Below are 20,631 nucleotides of genomic sequence, written 5' to 3'. Positions count from 1 at the left end.
GACAGTAGTAATGAAGTTGTGGTCTGGAAACACAGTTAAGCTAATTTTCCAAAGCATGTGTCGCAGGAAGTGAAGCCTGGACTCTTTATATATTTAAATAGAGCTAAAAGCATTCTGTTGATTTGACAGCATGTAGACTAAGGAAATAATATTTGTGTGAATTTGATGGGAAAGATTTCTTGCTTAAAAGTAATAGAGTGATTTTTAAAAACTTAATTCCATTTGATTTGGTTTACTTTGCTAGGATATATTAAGAGTTGTAATTACTTTTCCTATAAAAGTCCATATTTGCCTTAAAGAGCTAAACTGTTATAAAAAGGAAAAAAAATATTAAATTATAACAAAAGTGATGCCATTATCTACATAGCACATTGTTGTCCTCTGCAGACATGCACCAGTAGAGGCTGCTGTACACCATATTAAATAAACATTTATACATACTGATAGATTAATTTACAGGAAGGTCAGAGATGGAATGTGAAATGCAGTTGTGTGTTTAACTGATGTGAACACATAGAAACTTTAAATGTAGAAACTCTTAAGATTTTACAGCAGAACCATAGTCTGGGGGTAGCAGCAAAGTAGCAAGCACTAGCTTTTCATCTTCATGTGTTTCAACTCCAGACAGGGTGTATGGTCATTTTTGCATAGGCACCTGAAGGTACTGAAGCATCAGTCTGTTTTTGGACTCTGATTAGTAAGTAGTGGTTACAACATTATTTCATTGAAATGTTTATTAGGTTTTGTATTTGCAGTGTTTAAAATGTCTTTGTTAAGAAGCACTCCATATATGCATGTGTCCCTTTTACTAAATGTGCAAGAATTTTCCTTAAAACCACTGGTATTATCCTTGCATTATTTAGGATAAGGTTCCAACGACTCATTCTCCTTTGCCTTCTGCTGTTGACCTGGCTTTGTAGAAATGAAGGCTCTCCACTGTCAGAAATGTAAGAACATGCAGAGCTGAGCTCCCTTCGCACACAGCACCATGGCCCTGTTACCAAAGTGGGCAGGCAGGCTGGAGCCCTGCATGAAGGGCTCCTGGGGACAGGCAGCAAGTGCCTGTGGAGCCTTTGAGACCTCACAGGACAGAGTGCCCTCACAGAGACCTAAGGCACACTGGCAAACAGCTAAGAATTAGGGACAACTCAAAAGCCAAGAGGAATATCTTGCTCTGTTGCTTCTAGTACAGCACCACTCAAGTGGAGGCGGAGGAGACGGGTCAAAAAAATTCCATGCAGTCTTTGTTTCTTCCTGCCATCCTCCTTCCAAGAGTGGTCTCTCTTTGGCAGTCGCATGAAGAAGGAAACATTTGCTTTGGACCCATTCAGACAGCAGGCAGGAGACAAGCACAGTTTAAAAGAAAATCAGCAACAAAGAAAGAAACCCACACATCCCAAATGGGTTGTGACCTGGCAAGTACTGCTCTTCCTTCCTTTCTCCATGCAGTGCCACCCTCACGCAGTCGAAAGGTGGATGGTGACAGCTACAGGCAGCCAGGAGCTGGGCAGTGTTCCTGCCTGCGGCAGGGGCTGGAAGGAGCAGAGCTCCCAGGGCATGGGAAGGTGGAAGCAATTGTCCCCAGGGGCATCTGGTGCAGGCAAGGGATGCAGCAGCAGGAGGGAGTGAGGCCGTGCTGACACACAGTGCAGAGGCTTTGGGGGCACTTTGCACATGCCAGCTGGGGTCCTCTAATCTGCAAGTTGGAGGCATTCTGGCAAAATAAACAGCCAAACCAGTTTTTATTCTGGAAAGCTGCAGGTTGGCAGGGGTTTGTAGTAGGGCTGAGATGGAGGTGGGTGCAGGCTGAGGGTAGTTGCTGCAGAAAAGAAAGTCAGCTTTGCTGGCAACCTTTTTTCACTGATAGTTCCTCAGTAATAAAGTCAGAACAGAGTAACTGCCTACTGCATCCCCTGAAATTTGTCAGCTCTGTATATACTAGGAGAGGTTGGAGCCATGGGCGTTTCCAAATCACTAAAAGGCAGTAATGTCACAGCTGTAGGCTATGTGGTCTTATCTTGGAGCATACTTGCACCTGAATACAAGAGACAGCTGGCTGTTGGGAAACAGGACAATTTTTTTCTTTCAGGTCCTGTAGGGGTTGGACTGAATGAACTTAAACGGAAATTGCTAATCAGTGATACCCAGCACTACGGGGTAACAGTGCCACGTAAGTAAAAATGCACTCCTGTTCTCTTATTATATACTTGCATTATTGGCCTTTATTTTTTTATTACCTTTAAGGTACTTAGAAATTTGGGTCTCTAAATGCATGCTTGACATCCAAATTGCTATTCTTATTTATAAAAGTGCTGCTGCAGTTCTGTATTAAATAGCATTGATTAAACTGATAGAGCTTTTTGGCTCAGAGGCATTGCAGTACACTTTCAGTACAAGTTTAGCATGATTGATGTCAGTGAGGTTTAGTAAATGAAACTCAGCTGAACACCCTGGATTTGGCTGTAAAGCAGTGAAATGTACTCTGTTACCAATGCTTGCATTCAGCAAACTGGCCTTTATCTGTTAGGCTGAAAAATGAAAATTGATTATAAGCAGTTTAATCCAGTGACCAAATTAATTAAATCCCTTTTATTAGCTTTAGAAGACTTAATTTGGGGATGTTTTTTCCTCCTTCCTGTCTCTGACCAAGTAGTGTGATTTTTATAAAATTGAGTAACATTGTGTTTTATTAACTTCTACAGTACTTTACTGTGTTTTCTTTAATATGGAGAACTCAACACTTTTAGACTTTGATTTCTTGGTTTGCTTTCTACTTGTACCTTCTATAGGGATCCTTCAAAAATATGGCTCCAACATTCTGAATTTGGGAGATTCTGTCGCAGGGTTTTTTGCAGATATTCTGTGAAATGTATATGTATGAATGAATTTGCTAAGTAAAAAAATTAATGCATTTAGTTTGGCAAGTAATTTCTTTTGCATATATTTGCTTCAGCTGGGTATTGAAAGCGACAATAACAAAAAAGCTAGATGTTCCCAAAATATTGAAGACATTAAAGTATATGCAATCATTTGCCAAAAAATATTTCTCTAAAAGTTGACAGTATTCATCAAGCTGCCTTCTCTCTTTTCTCTTCCAAATTTGTGGTTATAAGCTAAAACAAACATGTAAAGGAATCCCTCTCCCTGAAATTCAGTAAGTCAGGACATGGAGAGAGAATGGTGTTCCTGTCTTGGAAATGTTCCTCATTGTGTCAGCCTAAGAAGAGGAGTGATATATCAAATGGTATTTAAGACTGTGTTGCTGCAAGCAGGTTTTGTATGACTATATGTGATGAAGAATGCACAATGCTGTAGTATTCAACTTGTTCAAAATAGGATGTTTTAATGGGTTCATTAATCATAAGTGACAACCCCACAAATATTATAGGCAAAACCCTTATACCTACTTGGGGGAAAGTAAGAAGTGTGAATAATACAAGGCTACTGAAAGAAAATGGAATTCTATTTTGATCACAGGATAAAGAAAAGCACTAAAACATAAAGTTCACACTGTATTTTTTTATTACCATGCTTCACATACCATAACTACAAGAGTTGTTAATGAACATAACATTTTATAAATCAGGATGGTGTGCTTTGTTTCTCTTTATGGTCTCATATGCTAATAAGTTTAACAAGAGGCAAGGCTGGGGTAATTGTTATGGACTGCTGTTCATTTTACTATTCAGCTGTCCTCATTTTATTGGATTTTTCCACTAGTTAATAAAAAAATGATAATCTGATACTTGTCCAATAGGTTTTTTCCTGATTTTCCTGCATGCATTTAAAACTCAATCCTGTCATAAGCTTGTGTGCTGCCTACCAGTTCCAGAGCAGCCTTATGTGCTTCAGAAGTGAGGGAAGTGCTGTGCTTAGTATTGCACAAAGAGTTTGTGCTTTTTAGCTTATTCTGAACTGGTTTGCATTATATTGTTTTGTGCATATTTTCCTTTTTTTTTTTTTTTTTTTAATATGATGAAACTGCAGACACTACCCGTCCAAGGAGAAGCCAAGAAAGTGATGGTGTCGAATACATTTTCATTTCCAAGCACTTGTTTGAGACAGACGTACAGAATAACAAGTATGTTGAAGAGATTTTTAACTAGAACTGCAGTTAAAACAATGGTTTATTATAAAATGGGGCTGGTTGTTATTTTAGATAATAAGTCAAAGTGGATATAAGTTGCAGTGATTTGAAAATGTGTTAAAATTACATGTTGTTACATAAGCAGCTGGGGAAAAATACAGAGTAAAAAAAGCAGTATGTGCAAACACAACAGTTTCTAAGCTTACGAGTAGTTTCAGTACCACAGCTCCTCAAGGAGACACTGAAATTAAAGGTGCTTGGGATGGGGGCATTCTTTTAATAGAGCATCTTCTGTAATAGCAGTAAAGCACTGCAGCTCTAGGGAAGAGGGGTGTGGAAGTGCTGCAGACGTGCTTGAGTCAATGTTTGCATAGTTGTGCTCTCTTTCAGGCCAGGCACTTGCTCTGCTTTTGAATTTAGAGATCTACAGTGAAGCCCCTGCCTGTACACCCTCCAGAAAGTAAACTAAAATGAAGAGACAATGGTAGCATCGTGCTCTCCAGCAGCCTGTAAAATTCTGTAGCTTGAAATTCTGCCCCAGTTTCAGAGGGCAAAAGTGTATTAGACACAAAGCTGTGGGTTTTATTGAAACTTCAAACTTTGCTTTGCTTTTCTGGCAAATAGTGCTTGTACTTTTATAGCAAATAACCAGCCGTCTTGGTTCCACCAGCACCGTCATCACTCCTCCTCTTCTGAGACAGAGAATTTGGATATTCTGTAGTGTGCAATGAAATTTCAGTAGTTTCTATTGTTTAGCTTATCCACTGTTTTATTGCATTGCATTAGTTCAGAAAAAGAGGTGATGGAAAACATTAGTGGGCTGTTGGACTACAGTGCTTTTTTCTCTTTAACTGTAATACAAGCAGGTGTTACTGATTTGAAAGCAGTAAAGTAGAAGATTTCTTAAAATTGACATGCTGAAGTACTTGACAGCATTTCCTTTATAAAACACAGTAGAACTCTCATGTAAAGTAAAATATTTTTGCTTCTGAATTAAATCTTATAAAGCAAACTGGTAAGCTTTTTTTCTGGAGAAAATGGAAATTATTCCAGTTGTTTTTGCCTTCTGCCACAGGTTTATCGAGTATGGCGAGTACAAGAACAACTACTATGGTACAAGTTTAGACTCTGTTCGATCAGTTCTAGCTAAAAACAAAGTTTGTTTGTTGGATGTGCAGCCTCATGTAAGTAAGCATGTCTTCTGAACTCTTGTACTTCCCCGTATTGCATATTGGAATTCCGGTTAAAAATATTTCTCAAAAGGTGTACTTTATCCCACACTGGGTGACTGTTGAGTGGGTTTTTTTTGCTACCTTTATCTCAGCAAGGCTTTCTGAAAAGAGACAAATATACAGCCAGTAAATAAAGGAATTGGAAGCCTGCAGCATAATACTAAAGATTTAATTATAGAATGCTTCTATATTTCCATTTATCTTTCTGTTAGTTTGGGCAAGAAATTGTCTCTGAAACTTTAATTTCAGAATAGTTTTGAGTTATCACTGAGTCCAGCAGCTCTCTCTCACATGTTTCACTAGGCTGTACATGCCAAGGGTTTCCATGCAGGATGGACATGAGTCAAGGAATGCACTAAATGTGATGTTGGCTGGATAATTGTTAAGAGTATTCCTCTCTAAACTATTTTTTCTTGTACTGACCCTGTCTTTCAACCCCGCTGAACAGCTCCACTGGGAATTTTTTTGCTCCTAATAACCACAGTGCTTCTAGGATCTGGACTAGTTTGTTTAAACCCAGCCAAAGCATCTCTTCTCCAAGGGTGGCCAGTGTATGGCTTCTGCACCCTGACAGCTTGCGTGCAGCTCCTGGGGCAGTTTCGGATGCGAGGCTGTTCCCTGGGAGCAGGGCAGGGGCTGCCCTGGCAGAGGAGTAGCCAGGGAAGCCATAGCCTGTGCCAGGGGAGGAGGGGAGCTGACGAGTCCATTGCCTGTCCCACACAGCCCTGTGTTCCTGCAAAGCACTAAATTCTCTTGGGGACCCAAGCTTGTGAACCATTGCGGGATCCCACTCTCCAGCATGGGATTTTCCTGTGGACTGTGGCAGGGTGGAGAGGATAGAAAGGTTCTGACCATCCACCCTGTGCTGCAGCTGAATCATAGAGCTGCCTCTAACACCATACATAGCTCACTCAAGAAGAATGAACAGCAGGGAGTTGTGTGGTGGGCACACAGTACTAAAGAGAAAAATCATTGACCTTTTGTGAGCAAGTGTCACAGACACCTCTTTCTGCTAATGTTCATGGGTACACAGAGGGTTATTCTTGCTAAAATGGGTTGAACTTTTCCTCCTCCCCTGAATACCTGCTGTTCCCCTCCTTCCTCTCACTGCCAGTGGCACTGGTGTGCACAACTCAAACTTTGCCAGACATCATGGGGCTTACCAGCAGTCATGTGGAAATCAAGACCAGCGATCACCCTTGGAGAAAGAGTTTTCTTACCATTCTGAAAATTCTCCCTAGATGAATTAATGCTGGTCAGCAGAGCAGGATGGCAGTAAATGAAAAATACCTGCCTAGAAATGCTTTATGGGTTTATTATAGTCAGTGGGGAGTTTCTTTTATTACAGTAAATTCCATTGTGCAAAATAAGCTAATTAATTAATTAAAATGTTTATCAATTAATAAAAATATTAAAGTTGATTAAATTAATAAAATTAATCAATCAATTAATTAAAATATTTCTTCTTCCCAGACAGTGAAACACTTGCGGACATATGAGTTTAAACCATTTGTTATATTTATAAAACCTCCATCACTTGACCGTTTGAGAGAAACCAGAAAAAATGCCAAGATTATTTCAAGTAAAGATGATAAGGGAACTGCAAAACCCTTTACGGTAAGTATAATTAGACATGGTAAATCAGGAGAACCTGTCAGGAGTTTTCTTGTAGCGGTTTACCTTGAAAATAAAGGTGATCTCTGGTTCTTATTGGCAGCACTTGTAAGGGCTTACACGAGACTCTTGCTGTTTCACAACTTCTCTCACATTACACATTTGCTGTGGTGTTTTCATTGTTTGATATGCTCATGGGTATTCAGAGTTTCCATGCTCCTCTGATTTTATGTCATTAAAGAACCCCCACAGTGCAAGCATATCTTTAGAAGAGATAATGCTGTGTATTTCCTTCAAAAAAATTGCACCTGGGCTTAGATGTTTCTGTTAAAATATAAGAATGTATTTGTTTTATCAACTGCATTAAGGGGTCTAAATTTAGAGGAAAATGCAAATTATAAAGAACCAATTGAAAAAGTAAATGCTACTTTAATAAGAAGCCCATATTTGTGGATAAGCGAAATAGAGGGTTTTTAAATGTTATAGGAATATGGAACATTGTAAGAAAGAAGAAGAGATATCTAAGCAAGGAACAAATGCTGGTTTTTGTCACTGGTCAGAAAAAAAATTTAGATTACCCAATATTAACATATTTGTTTCCTTGTGATATAATGAAATAATATTTTAATTGAATCTACAGCAAAGTTTATCATCATTAGACTGTTTATTTGTATTTACAGTGTGTATCATTTTTCCTCATTCAGGTGTTATTTAAGATTTTTTAGGTTTTATTTCAAAGTGAATTACAGATACAGTCACAGACTGTATCTGTGTAGAATGTGCTTTTGGAATAGTTTGGGAATTACGTTCTGTAAAGAAATGTTGGTTTGTGGTGTATAAAAAGAAAGAGGAATTTGTTCTTAAGAGCAACCTTCAGGCCATTGCTTAGTTAGGACAGGTTTCATCTCTCAAAGTCATTTAAACAAATTACTAAGATTTGTTCCCTCCCCAGACATGAAATCCACTAAGCCAGATTGAACAAGGCATAAAATGATTACTCCTACCAAGCTCTTAAAAGGGCTACGCTGTAAGTGCTAATAGCAAGCTGAGATTAACATAATGAAACTTTAAATGTATCATCAAAGTAAACAGCTCGAAACATTTTCCACTGGTGCTGCTAAAAGAAAATGTCTCCGTAATTACCGTGCAGTGACTAATTGTGTCTCTACAAAGGGAGAGATGAAAGAATTGCCTGTTGAGCTGAGTCAACTCATCAGAATACTCTCTGAGATCACTTGTAATGGTAATCTCTACTTTTTTTTTAAATTAGAGGTACAGTTTCCATCTCCTGATGAGATAAGAAATAAGCAATTAGACCATGTTTAATACAGAAAGAGTTTATGCAGGGTTGCTGTGGACTGGCTGTGCACTGATCTTTATTGCACTGCTCTTACTAGGAAGAAGATTTTCACGAAATGATTAAATCTGCCCATGTGATGGAGAGCCAGTATGGCCACCTTTTTGACAAGGTGATCGTCAATGATGACCTCGCTACAGCTTACAGTGAGCTTAAAACAACTTTTGACAGGTTGGAGACCGAGACCTTCTGGGTTCCTGTCAGCTGGCTTCACTCATAGGGTGACAAAACCTCTGCTGTTGTATCAGCATCTAAACCTTGGGCATGGTTAGGCTTTTACTCGATGGCCACTTTCTTGGGAGGAGGGATTTTAACTCTAATGAACAGCGGGTATACTCTTCATGCACTTGGAACTGGTCTTGCTTTCCTGTGTCTTCAATTCTGCTGCCCACGGTTTGGGGCAGAACAGTCAGATTAAACCAGAGATTTTCTGTGCTCCATAAAGTGAGCTAATACTAGTGTAGCAAAACTGCCAAACACCTCTTTATTATCATCTGTGTGTTTCCAAGGTGAGTGTTTTTAACACACAGTTTGCAGAAGATACAAATTGATGCTGGAGATCAGCACTTCAGTGGTTTTAAGCATAACTGTTCCCATAAAAGAGCACATCAGCACTTGGAAGTTATTGCCCTTTCAGTGCTTGAGAGAGCTGAAACAGGCAAAAGTGACCAACATTTTTATGAGGACTACACCATAGTTTTAATTATGTATCAATGTGTTTTTACTTTTGTAGATGTGAACCTTGTCTTACATGTACAGACTGATTTAAATATTCTTTTGCAATTACATAATCATGGAAAGTTGTAGTCAGTGGCTTAATAGTGAAACACTCAGCTGTGAGCATGCATGGATTGAAAATACTTTCAGGCATGCTCTGTGGCACAACAAAGAAAAGTCATGGGAATAATTGTTTAAATAGGAAAAAAATGTGAGTTTGTGTGTATATAACTTCAAAGGCTTCGGGATTAAACTTCTGTAAAATCAGTGACAAAGTGATATGAATAGCAACAAAGTAGAGAATATTTTTCCCCCTTCAAATTGATTTTAAATATTTTTGGCACACTTTAGAATAATTTTCCCATCAGAAATTTTCAAACCATGAGGAAACCTTTCTGAGAAGCAGTTGCAAGAGATTAATTCATTTTATTGCTGAGTATGTAGTGATACTTTTTAGTAGTGTAACATGTATTTTGTCTCCACTCAAAAATAAATGAATGCTGTAGAGTTCACTATAAAAAACATCCTTGTCACTGGAAACAATACAGTTGGAAACCCCATTTTAAGATTTGATGTGTCAATGTTAAGCAAATGTATATTAGAGGATGTATTTTTAATATAGATAATTTGGTATTTTTCTTTATTTACTACTGATATGCAGGAAATGAGTACAGATGTAAAGACCAAGTAACACCTGTATGTTGTGTTGTGAATATGTCTTGTAAGTACAGAATGTGTATAGGAACTTACTGACTTCAGATCATCCCATCTGTGGCATTCAAACAGGAAACCATTATTTCATGTTAATCTGTAAAAGAATATAGCTCTCTTGTTTAAGAAAAAAGAATTTAGTGTAACTTTATATATTTATGAAAGGGTTGAAAAGGGATGTTAAGTTTTTAAATTTCTTGTCAATGTGGTCATTTATTAAAGAGATTACTAAATCTGTAATTTGAAACAGTCTCTGTAAATGGAGTTCAACATTCCATGTAAATATTTTATTTCAGTTCATATGCTGATAAAGCCATGAGGTTTTGCAGTTTTATTCTAAATGTGTATTTAATGTGTAGGCCATTGCATTTGGCTTAGAGTCTTATAAAACAAATGAAATGCAAGAAACAACAGCAAAATCCCTGGGAGTCTGGAAAAATTTATGCAAGAGTTACATTTGTACTGAGTCCCAGTATGGATACATGCTCTGGTTGAACAGCTCTACGGTAACTTCTGTCAAATTTCACCATTTTCCTGGTGGACTTAAACTTTTTTTGTAACATAAATAGGAATTTGTTGATTAAATTAATTGCATAGAGATTATCTGAGTTGAGAAAACATTTTCTATTTTTTTAAAATCACTGAAAATCAAAATGTTTTTCAGGGGATATGGAATTCAGCGGGTCAGTTTGTCTTTGTCTGCGAGATGCCAAGTGCCTTCACCATCTCTTGAAATGGAGAGGACCCTTAGCATCTCTCAGAATGTGGCCATTTCCAACAGGGGGGGTTTTAGTCCTCACTAAAACACTGTTAGCATTGCTCCTAACTTGGGCTGTCTTGGAACACTGGGGTACAGTCACGCTTGCAAAAGGGACCTGCTTTTCTCTTTGTGAAGTAGATGCTAGAATAATCTGCAAACTCCCTGGTAGGGACAGTTCTGGCTGTCCCGCAGGCTGTTTTTCCTGTCTTTTTGAAATTAATTTAATTCCCATTCCTGGGTCGGTGTGGTCTGGGAGGATCTTGTGCACAGCTCTGCTCTCCTGGGCAGCAGTGAGCAGCCTGGAGCTGTGCTGCGTTCCCAGAGACACCGACCCTCTGATCCGCGGCACATCCTGGCAGCAGTCTCCCAGAGCCATGGCTCCCTGCCCCGTCTCTGAGCCAGGAGCTAATTCCTGAATGGTAACACCTGCATAAGAGCATAAGAAAGGGAATCTCAAAAACATAGATCCAACCAACAGAGTAAAACGTGCACAGTCTTTGACGAGTCAGAAATGTTTTTAGTTACATTATTAAATTGCTCTTTAAAAATCAACATTATTGCATTATTTAGCTTCAAAAGCTAAAAATCAAATCCCTCCACGAGGTGGGCAGAGATGACAGTAGGTCTAGGCAGAAAAAATGTCTTAGTCAAACAGTTTCAACAGGACAGGAGCCTGCTTATCATGATGGATCCTGAGCTGTGCTGAACTGTTCTGGGATACCAAGGGGAACAGGGGGTGGATTGTTCCTTTGACTCCTAAGAATTTGGGAACGAAGACAACTAAACATGTTTCCAATATTCCACATATTCAAGTTGTGCTGTGTGGGTTTTTAGAGAAATGTATGTTTTGACAGTCAAGTCCAGATGTTTTTATTGTGTTCTAGCTGTTTGCTGTAGTCAAACAAAGGGTAGTATTTTTTAATATTGTACCAAACTCTATACTTGAATTCACCATCAGGTCCTTGGTTGATGTCTTACCTGAAATTTAATCTTACCTTCTTATGCAAAACAATAAATTATTGATATACCACTGAAGGTGTTTTTTTTATTTATTGAAAATTGCACTACAACATATCATGGACTCATAGAATGGTTTGTGTGGGAAGGGACCTCAAAGATCATCTTGTTCCAACACCTCTGGCATTGTCAGGAACACGTTCACTAGACCAGATTACTCTGAGCCCCATCCAACGTGGCCTTGAACACTGCCAGGGATGGGGCATCCACAATGTCTCTGGACAACCTGTTTCAGTGTCTTGCCTCCCTCACAGTAATGAATTTCTTCCCAATACCTAATCTAAACCCACCATCCTTCAGCTTAAAGCCATTCCCCCTTGTTCTATTGCTAAGACTTGTAAAAAGTCCCTCTCCAGCTCTCTTGTAGCCCCTTTAGGTACTGGAAGGTTCTATAAGGTCTCCTCAGAGCCTTCTCTTCTCCAGGATGAACAAAATTACTTTAAAAGGTAAAATGCCTAAATAGTAAGTTATTTCATGGGGCTCTATTAACTTTAATGCTCCAATTATCTTAAATGGAAAAACAAAGCACCCAGACAAGGATAACAACTCTTAATATTTCATTTTCATTGCCAAACTCTTCTTCAGAATTGATGTTTACCATTTCCTGAAGCCCACCCCATAATAAACCATTTTCTTTCTTAGGGGAAAAGCTTACATCAGTGGATCAAACTGAAATATCAGCTCGTCTGGGCTTGGAAAGTCTCAGAGTGTTATCCAGGTTGTTGACTCAGAGTGTTTCACCAGACACATAAACTTCTAGGCCACGCACAAGTCCCATGGGAAGTTGTGCTCATTTGTAGGACTCAAAGAAAGTAATGCTTGAATTCAGTTACTTTTTGCATTGTGTTATACCTTTTCCAGGAAAAAAAAAAGTAGCCTAACACATACTAGGATTAGACAGAAGACTTTTAAAGCACCTTCTGTTTTGTTTCAGTGCACTGTTCTGCATTTCCCACATGTACTTCAGTTCAGGTTTCTACTGTGTGTGGAGAATTTTTTCTTTGTTAAAGCTCATATTTCGCTTTTGTGAGAGTGTTTCAAAGGATGAATAGTTTCTTCAGAGATTTGAAATTAAACTTGATCTAGTTTATTTTTGCTACCGCTCTCTCTACAGTCATTTCCCCACAGGATTAAGAGCTTTCTGTGTATCAGTGCTTAAAGTCATGTGTATTTGAAATTTGCCCAAGATCTTTCTGCTCTCAGAGTCATTACATATTTATCATATATTACCATGATAAATGTATGATACCAAGCATTCAACAGAAAAATGTCTGAACACAAAATTTAAGGGAGACTGTAGGTGTATTTGTTGTTTAAGAATTTTAGCGCTAGATAACAGTTAAAGGTTTCAGCAGAAAAACACAGAAAAACATTTGGAAACAGTTAAAGTCTGGTCTTAAATTTTGTCTTATGTTAAATGGCAGTACAAATGAGAGAATTTGGAGTTCTAGACAGCTGGAGACTTTTCCCCTCTTGATATCTGTGTCTGAAATACAAGTTGGATATTTGGAAGACTCTATGGAATGATTTTACATCTCTATAGTAAAACAGTATGGCATTTTCTGTAGCTGAAATCCCAGCATTTGAACAAAGAGGGTAAATCCGTGTGATTATTGAGACTTTGTTTTGCTTCTGTTTCAGTTGTGCACTTACGTCTGTTTAAACCAATTTTTGACGACTCAGTGGCAGAAGCTGTCAGCTACACATTTCAGTATCCGGAGAAAAATATGCTCAGAATTTCCAAGAGGGTTCAAATGGCTCAAACAGTATCTGAAAACTTGTTGATAAGAAATAGAGAAAATTAGGTCACAATTTCTTTTGTAATTAGATCTCTTTTCAGTAGCTGTATTAATATTCAGAACTTGAATATGCTAAAAAAAAAACCCAGAAGGCATCCGATAATTTTAAAATGAAATTTAGATTTGTGTTTTAACAAAGATGTGGCAAGCTTTCTATAGGATTATACACAGGTTCATAAAAACTTTGGGTATGTGTTTTAAAGGGAGAGTCTGTGGGTATGGCAGAGATGAACTAAGAATGTTACAAATGCAAGTACTACCCTGAAAATGCATCTTCGGTTTCGTAAACCACTGAACAGGAGGTCAGAGACCTGGCTGCAAATGTGCTGTGGTTTCTGTTCCTTCCTTGGTAAATACAAATAAGCACCAGTACATCTTCATGGGTAAACAAAGCTAAAATTGTCCAAATTATGGAGCTGAAATGTAGTATTCAGAAGGAGGAGTACTCCAGATACTGGTGATGGCCAAAATGCTGCTTTACATTCTTCTAACTTCATTAACTTTTGCAACAAGAGTACAGCAATCACAGCTCTAACTCAAAATTACCAAACTGTGTTTAGTCATTGGCAATTTCATTCTTTGTTTTCCTCTTCACCCTTGTACAGTTTCAATGTAGTAATACAGTTATATAAGGAGAAGAAAACGGATAATTAACTGATCTTGAAAAACAGAGATTAAAAATTTGATGCAAGGACATTTATTACCTCCTTCCCAATGGACACATGGGTGGTGTGTTCCTGAAACAGAAGTGAAGGGCTAGTGTTTTCTCCAGATGGAGAGCACCTGAACAGTGTTTTGTCCCATGAAAACAGAATTGCTCTGAGAGGTCCCTTTGGCCTGTTTGATGCTTGAGAGCAGCGTGTGGTAAAAAAGACCAGGAGCAATTGTAAATTTTATGCAGCCAGTGTTGGCTTCAGGGGTTCTTGTTTAAGGCAATGGCCATTGGCGTCAGTTCTGCATGTTTTCTGTGTGACCTCTGGACATTTCCTGCTGTGTCCTCTTCCTTTTCTAGACTTCCATTACTGACTTGTTTTTAAGCAACTACAGTTCTCTAAAATTGGTCTAGACCTCAGGCAGTGGGAGGAGTCATGCTTCACGATCAAGGCTGACATTCATGGTGGGGCGGTTGCCCAGATGTGAGCGTGGGTTGAGACCACTCCATAGAGCTTTTCATGCCCTGTATGGTTTATACTCCCCCACTTAAATGTACTTTGATGCAGCTTCTGGAGCCCTACTCCCAAAACCAGGCTGGCCTGTGTTAGGCACCAAATGAACATGGAACAAAGTAGCCCAATGTTCAAAGGAGCTCATTAAAAGAAGTGAGAGAGATGGCAGAGCAGCGGGAAGGTGCAAGGAGATGCACTGGGCACAGCTTTTCCTACCAGCTGGCACTGAGGCAGTGCTGGTCTAAGGGGGCTGCCAGATCTAGGATTCACAATCTCACAGGAGGATCAGGTGGTTGGAGCTCCCTGGCAGGGCTTCACCCATGCTGGGCAGTGCCCAGGCACAGCTGAGGGCTTACAAAATCCTGACTCTGGCAGCTGTGCAGCCAGCTTGACTGCAGGAGGGAATCAGCTGTGTGTATGAGCTGTGCTCTGCCTCCTTCCTGCAGAGTCAGAACAGCAGGGCTGGTCTTGGCCCATTTCCCTGCCTGGTGCCAGTGGAGGCAGGAATGCTCCAAGTCCCATGTGCAGTCCTGGCCACTACTGACTGTAAGGCACAAAAGGAGTTTTCTTGTTTGGTTGTGGTTTTTCATTGTTGTTGAAAACTGGCTTGAAAGCTTTGTTATTCTTGGTGCTATCTGGACAGTATGAAAGAGCGGCCTCTCTTATAGGCCCTGCTGGGTTATTATTCCAGATGTTTTTCTTTACACAGCTGTCAAGCAGGAAGTAGAACCAAAACCAAAGATTGATTTGAACTATTGTTTTGTCAAAAACCAGAACTGAACCTGAATTATTGTCTACTCTTGACTTCACTGAATTCAGATCATCACTGGCCACAACTGGATTCAACCCCAGCTCAAAACACACTGAAAAAAGCACAGAGCCTGACCACACTTTTAGGTGAGACTTTGAAGGCCAAGAGCCTGCATCTTTTCATGAGTGCAGCTGATGTTACCTTCCAGCCAACAGCAGCTTTTACTGAGCATGTGTGCACATGTGCATATTGTTTTGTATTTATCAAGTGCTTTAGCGTACACCAGTTTATTTTAATGAAAAACGCAGATTTATATTGCATCATTGGAAGATTGAGGGCAGGCTAAAGAAAGTCTGCTTATAGAATACCAAAGTTTTAGGAAATAGATGTATAGTTTTACTCCAGCAGGACTCACACATCTCAGGAAACTTAGAATTTTACATTTCATATATATTGGTTTGCCCCTGTTTTCTGAAAGTCAGAAGAACTTGATTGAATGCAGACTACAAACTTGTTCACTGCAAACCTAGTTAAACATGAAATCTTGTGGGATTAGCTTAATTGTTCCTTAAATAAAAAAGCTACTTTGTACACAGACTACGATTTTATGCTTGCCAGATAAAGAAATATGAACCTGTCCAGAGACACAGGAATTTGTCTGTGTAGGAGTATCACTGGGCCAACTGTCTTGCCTTTTGTGTGATATTGTGGTGTAAAACATCACTCCACTGGTTTCATTTTACAGAAAATAGTCTCTGTGGTGGTACCCTGTGGGAACTGAAGTATCAAATTCTATTTTCCCTTCAAAAATCCAACTCCATTCATACCCTGCTCCTGACGCCGCACTCTCCGTGAGCGTCAGCCAGTGCGTGGGCTTGGGGGATCTGTGGCACAGCAGGGGAGCTGCAGGGAAGCTGTTCCAAACAAAGCCACTCTGCCACGGGAGAGATTGCCACAGGTAACACCACGGTGTTTGAAATGAGGGATGGTATCCCTGATAAGATTACACAGTAAGTAAGTAAATGAGGAAAATATTTTATTTTTCCATTTTTAATTTCAGAGGATTATGTGACACTTCTGATTAACAGACATTATTACTCTGACTGCAAAGTCTTCTGTTTTTCTTTGGCTTCCCTACTGCCTCCTTGAAAGCAAGGGCTTCTGTAATTAAAGACTTTATTTGTTATATAAATGTAACCATAAAACATGTGGAGTTCCTATCTTCCAGAGCTACCAGACCAAGCAAATAAAGACAACATTTCTGCAAGTGTTCTCAAGTGACCTATTCTGTTTAATCTCGTTTCCTTTCTTCTTAACCAGTCTTCTCAAAAAGCCTCTCCATGTCAGGGTCCAATAGTTTAACAAAGGCAGTGTGAAGCAGAAAGGAGAGGCTGGCTTGGAACCCCACTGGAAGGGAGAAGCTGGGACACTGCTGGACTCTCAACACCAGCAAGTCTACAAGTCTGCACAAAAATGATCAACCTATGGGTGAAAACAGCATGGGAAGGTGATTTGAGCAACAAGGTGTCATTCACTCCCTCTTCTCTACGAGAAGGAGTCATCACCACCCCTGGGCCTTTCACTAACCTGCATTTAGCAGGGAGCTGTTGTGTTTTTCCCTCTGTCAGGCAACACATTCCAGGGTGTAGTTCTTGACTACCTCATGGCATACTCTGCATGTGCTTCCCCTTCACAGTGTCACTGAATGTAGCTCTTGAATTTGTGATCTCCAGAAATCATCTTCTGAAAGTGGTATTAAAACCTGCCTACACTTGAGAGTCTGTTCGAGTCCAACAAGTGCCAAGACAGGTGTGTTGCAGTGTCTGTGTATTGCTGACAAGGTGGTTGCACTTTCAATCCTGAACCTCCTTCATGTCTTCTACTTTGTACCGGAGGGGTGCTGGTGGCTGGTGCTAACTCTTCTGCCACTGGCAGAATGTGGTGCATTTATACATTTGGCGTTTGTTATTGTCCCTGCAATCACATTTAAGTACCCCCAGGGAGACACTCATGCTCAGATTTTCTGCAGGAACTCATGGGTCACTCCCAGTACACTAATTCGTCTGTCACAAAGTGTGAGTGGAAGACCCAAGAGGCCAGATTCCAAATCTGAGCAAGCTCTGCAGGGAGCCAGTGCCACTGCTCTGCTTCCCTCTCAGCTCCACTTACAGCAGTGGTTACTTGGCTTGGGCTCTTGGGAGTCATGTAAAATCCTTAGGGGTCCTCGGGTTCCAGTGCTCAGGATTGATGATTCTTTCTTCTCTTTTAGCATCTTGTGAATAACTTAGAATTTTTCATGCTAATGCAACTCCCTCTCTTCCTGGTAAATTGCCTCATTTTGGGCTATTGGAAAGTGCTTAGTCTGGATTGCTTCACTGTGAGTACCTAATGGCTGGTGCTGCTTTCTCTATCATGTGCTTGGAACAAGGGTGAAATATCAGCAGAGAGCTGACACCACTTCAACCCCTAAAGGAGCGATAGTAGGAACTCCTCCTGTAGTTAGCCTCAAATGACTTTCATCTGTACCACTTGAGCACACAGGATTGTTTCTGCAGTTTAACAGCGTGGCACAGATGAGATGGCAGTGGATGAATACGGTAAAACATGCAGTGCTAGTGAAGGTCGAAAAGTTTCATTTTTATTTTAACGGTATCAGGGTTTTACCTCTTGCCTTTCCATGCCTGGGAAATCAGGAATGCCTTTGCTCTCAAGACCTTGTAATCTAATGCCAGGTCTTGCTGACTTTTATAGTTGAACCTTAGTACCTCATTTCATGTGTGGTCCCTTTGACTTCTGTAACACTCCTCAAAATGGGGTTGGCAGCTCTTACCCTGGAACCAAGCTGATTACTTCTCTGGGCTCAGGCTCTGGCTTTGAGATAAGATGCAATCAGGAAAGATGATAAATATTTCAGCAAGTAATCAAATGTGTGAGAGCTGTCTGGTTATTATCTTTGGATTAGTATCTGAGATTAGTATCTGGGAGCAAACTTCAGTGCAAATGCATCAGAGTCCCATCAAACGTGGTAGTAAATACGTGTGGCTGATAAATCTATTGACTTTTTTTTTTTCTTTGTCTAAATTACTTAATGGAAATTGTGGGACTGCATTAGATGGTCCTGCCCTTTGCTGCTCAGCTGTCCTTTCAGCATTTCACTTCATTTACAACTACAGTGTGGTCATGATAAATCTTCTACGCATTTTTAAGTAATGCTTAAAAGTGCTCTCAAAAAGGGAGCAGCAATTCATTGCTGTTACTTTAGGCAATTATTACTGAAATCTACAAAACAGTGTTTTGGAATAATTAACCTTAGTTAACCTTAAACCTTGAAAGATTTTCTCGTGTTGCTCAGCAGCCTGCAAGCTCACAGTTGTGCATTTGTACATTCGGAGCTGTGGCAAGTTCACAAACCCTGTCGAGTGAGCTCTGTCTGCGTTACTGATTTCAGCTCACGCAAAGGCACAGCACTGTACAGCTCAACTTGTAAATGGCGTATCTGGGGGGTTTTTGTTATTATATTTCCGTGTAATACTTTCCAAACTCTACTTTATTGTATCTTGCAGTTAAAAAAACACCTGGATATTCCTTTTCAATTCTTTGGGTGTTTTTAGACTATCTCTAAGCCCTTAGCCTTGCATGTTTTTGTAATGTGTAAGACAGACTCAGAGACTTCAGAAGACTTGTGCAGCTGGTAGCTTTTTGATGATTTCATTTCACAATTCTTTGGAAATAAATGTGGGTACTAATGAGAACAATGAGTAAAATGTCAGTTGTACAAAATATAAGTGATCTGTTCTAGAAAATACAAACACTTCTGTCATTACAATTATACCTGTGCATCGTTCTACTTTAGCAGAGTATAAAAAGTAGTCTGATGGATGTATGGTAAGGACACAAATGTTTTGATCCAAGGAAACATCATAAATCCTTTATACTAGACCTTTTAGTGAGTGTTTTAAAGACTGGGAGGTGGGGATATGTCCAGGTGTCCTTTGAACCTTGTGAGATGATTAAAGTGAATGGTATAAAGCTGAAATTACAGTACTGACATCCATGGAGATAAATGCATGGGATGGGGATTTACAAAAGAGGAACAACAAGTTCACAGGAATGGCAAGACTGCCATGCATGGGAAATAGGGGAAATGAACATTTACAACTTTCTCCAAGTGGGAAAACTGGTTGTGTGGAATCTCTTTAAGTGTCTTCTTTCACAGGAAGTAAAATATTATTTATTTACCTCAAGTAAAATATTCATTGCTCTGCTGGAAGAAAAATGAGAGCCATGATGAGTTGAAAGAGTATAGCCAGTTACAATCAGCATCTAAGGTCTTCATGAAGCAGTGAAATACTGAGTGCCAGAAGGGACTAATCAGTTTTATACATTTTCAAATTAATACGAAATGCTACTCTCCCACTTTCGCTGTACAGCCTGGGTTTTAGAATGTCAAGAAAGTATTTGACATTTACAAGAGACTGCAGGCACTAATACAAATCATTTTTATCCATTTATGCATTTTAACCACCACGCTGAGTGAATTGTTGGCTCTGCGCAATTAGTCTCTATGCTTCTTGACAATATAACCACAGATTTTCACAAATTCTATTAATAATGCAAGGTGGAAACTCTGTTCTCCAAGTCTGCTATTTTGCTTCGAGAAAAACATTTAATTTCTTACAAAACTGATATAAATAGGCCAGCTGACAAGTATTCCAAAAGAACAGAATATGCTTGGAATAGCGAGATTCAAACTGACATATTTTTGGCAAAAAAAAAAAAAAAAGGCTATACAAGCTGTATTTGTCTGAAAAATTAAAAATAGGAGCCTTTGTCATAATGGCAAGAGAGGCCAGGATGAGTCATGATTGATGTCACTTGCAAGAATACTTTAAGCTTAGAAAATGACATCAGAATCATCAGAATTTGGTAAGATTTAGAGCAGTTCCTGAAGCCAGGGTGCTGGGGATTCAGGAAGATACTTTGTGGATGATACACAGCACACTGCCAGACATCATCTGAACAGAAGCCAGGAGTTACGGTACTTTCAGATTACATTTCTGAATGATGGGTATAATTTGTTTTAATAACATTCATTTTAAGTTAAATGCATGTTTTTGGTTTTTTAGATTTGATGCAATCCCCCATTTCAGGCTGGCAGAGCAGTCCATCACTGCCTGACCTCTCCCCTTATTCACTTACATGACAAGTTTCCAAGAGCAGTCAGGAGTGCTTTCCTTATTACCACAAGTCTGCAAATACAGCAGGATCTCTTTCCATTTACTCTTCTCCAGTTTTAGTGCTCAATTCCTGCTGACTTTACTACTGAGCATTTATAAGTCAGACTGTAACAGCACATATGTATGTTAGAAGTATTTCTTTTAGCTCCCAGGCTAAAACTAAACTTTGTCTGTCTGTCTGCT

General features: G+C 39.5%; 1 protein-coding gene across 4 annotated transcripts in view; it reads left to right on the top strand.

Annotated features, from left to right (window-relative positions):
* Positions 1–8,879, top strand: part of MPP7 (MAGUK p55 scaffold protein 7) — a 145,521-nt gene extending 136,642 nt beyond the window's left edge. For all 4 annotated transcript variants that reach the window (XM_068172333.1, XM_068172323.1, XM_068172306.1 and 1 more), the window contains 5 exons: positions 2,090–2,170; positions 3,988–4,081; positions 5,163–5,271; positions 6,793–6,936; positions 8,331–8,879. In XM_068172333.1, the coding sequence (XP_068028434.1) occupies positions 2,090–2,170; positions 3,988–4,081; positions 5,163–5,271; positions 6,793–6,936; positions 8,331–8,510 (608 nt within the window). In that variant the 3' untranslated portion in view covers positions 8,511–8,879. The remainder of the gene's footprint in view (positions 1–2,089; positions 2,171–3,987; positions 4,082–5,162; positions 5,272–6,792; positions 6,937–8,330) is intronic.
* Positions 8,880–20,631: the final 11,752 nt, after the last annotated feature.

This window comes from Anomalospiza imberbis, chromosome 1 (assembly GCF_031753505.1).
Source record: "Anomalospiza imberbis isolate Cuckoo-Finch-1a 21T00152 chromosome 1, ASM3175350v1, whole genome shotgun sequence".
NCBI lineage: Eukaryota > Metazoa > Chordata > Aves > Passeriformes > Viduidae > Anomalospiza > Anomalospiza imberbis.
The sequence above is the reverse complement of the archived record's forward strand: the minus strand, read 5'-3'. Positions and strand labels throughout refer to the sequence as shown.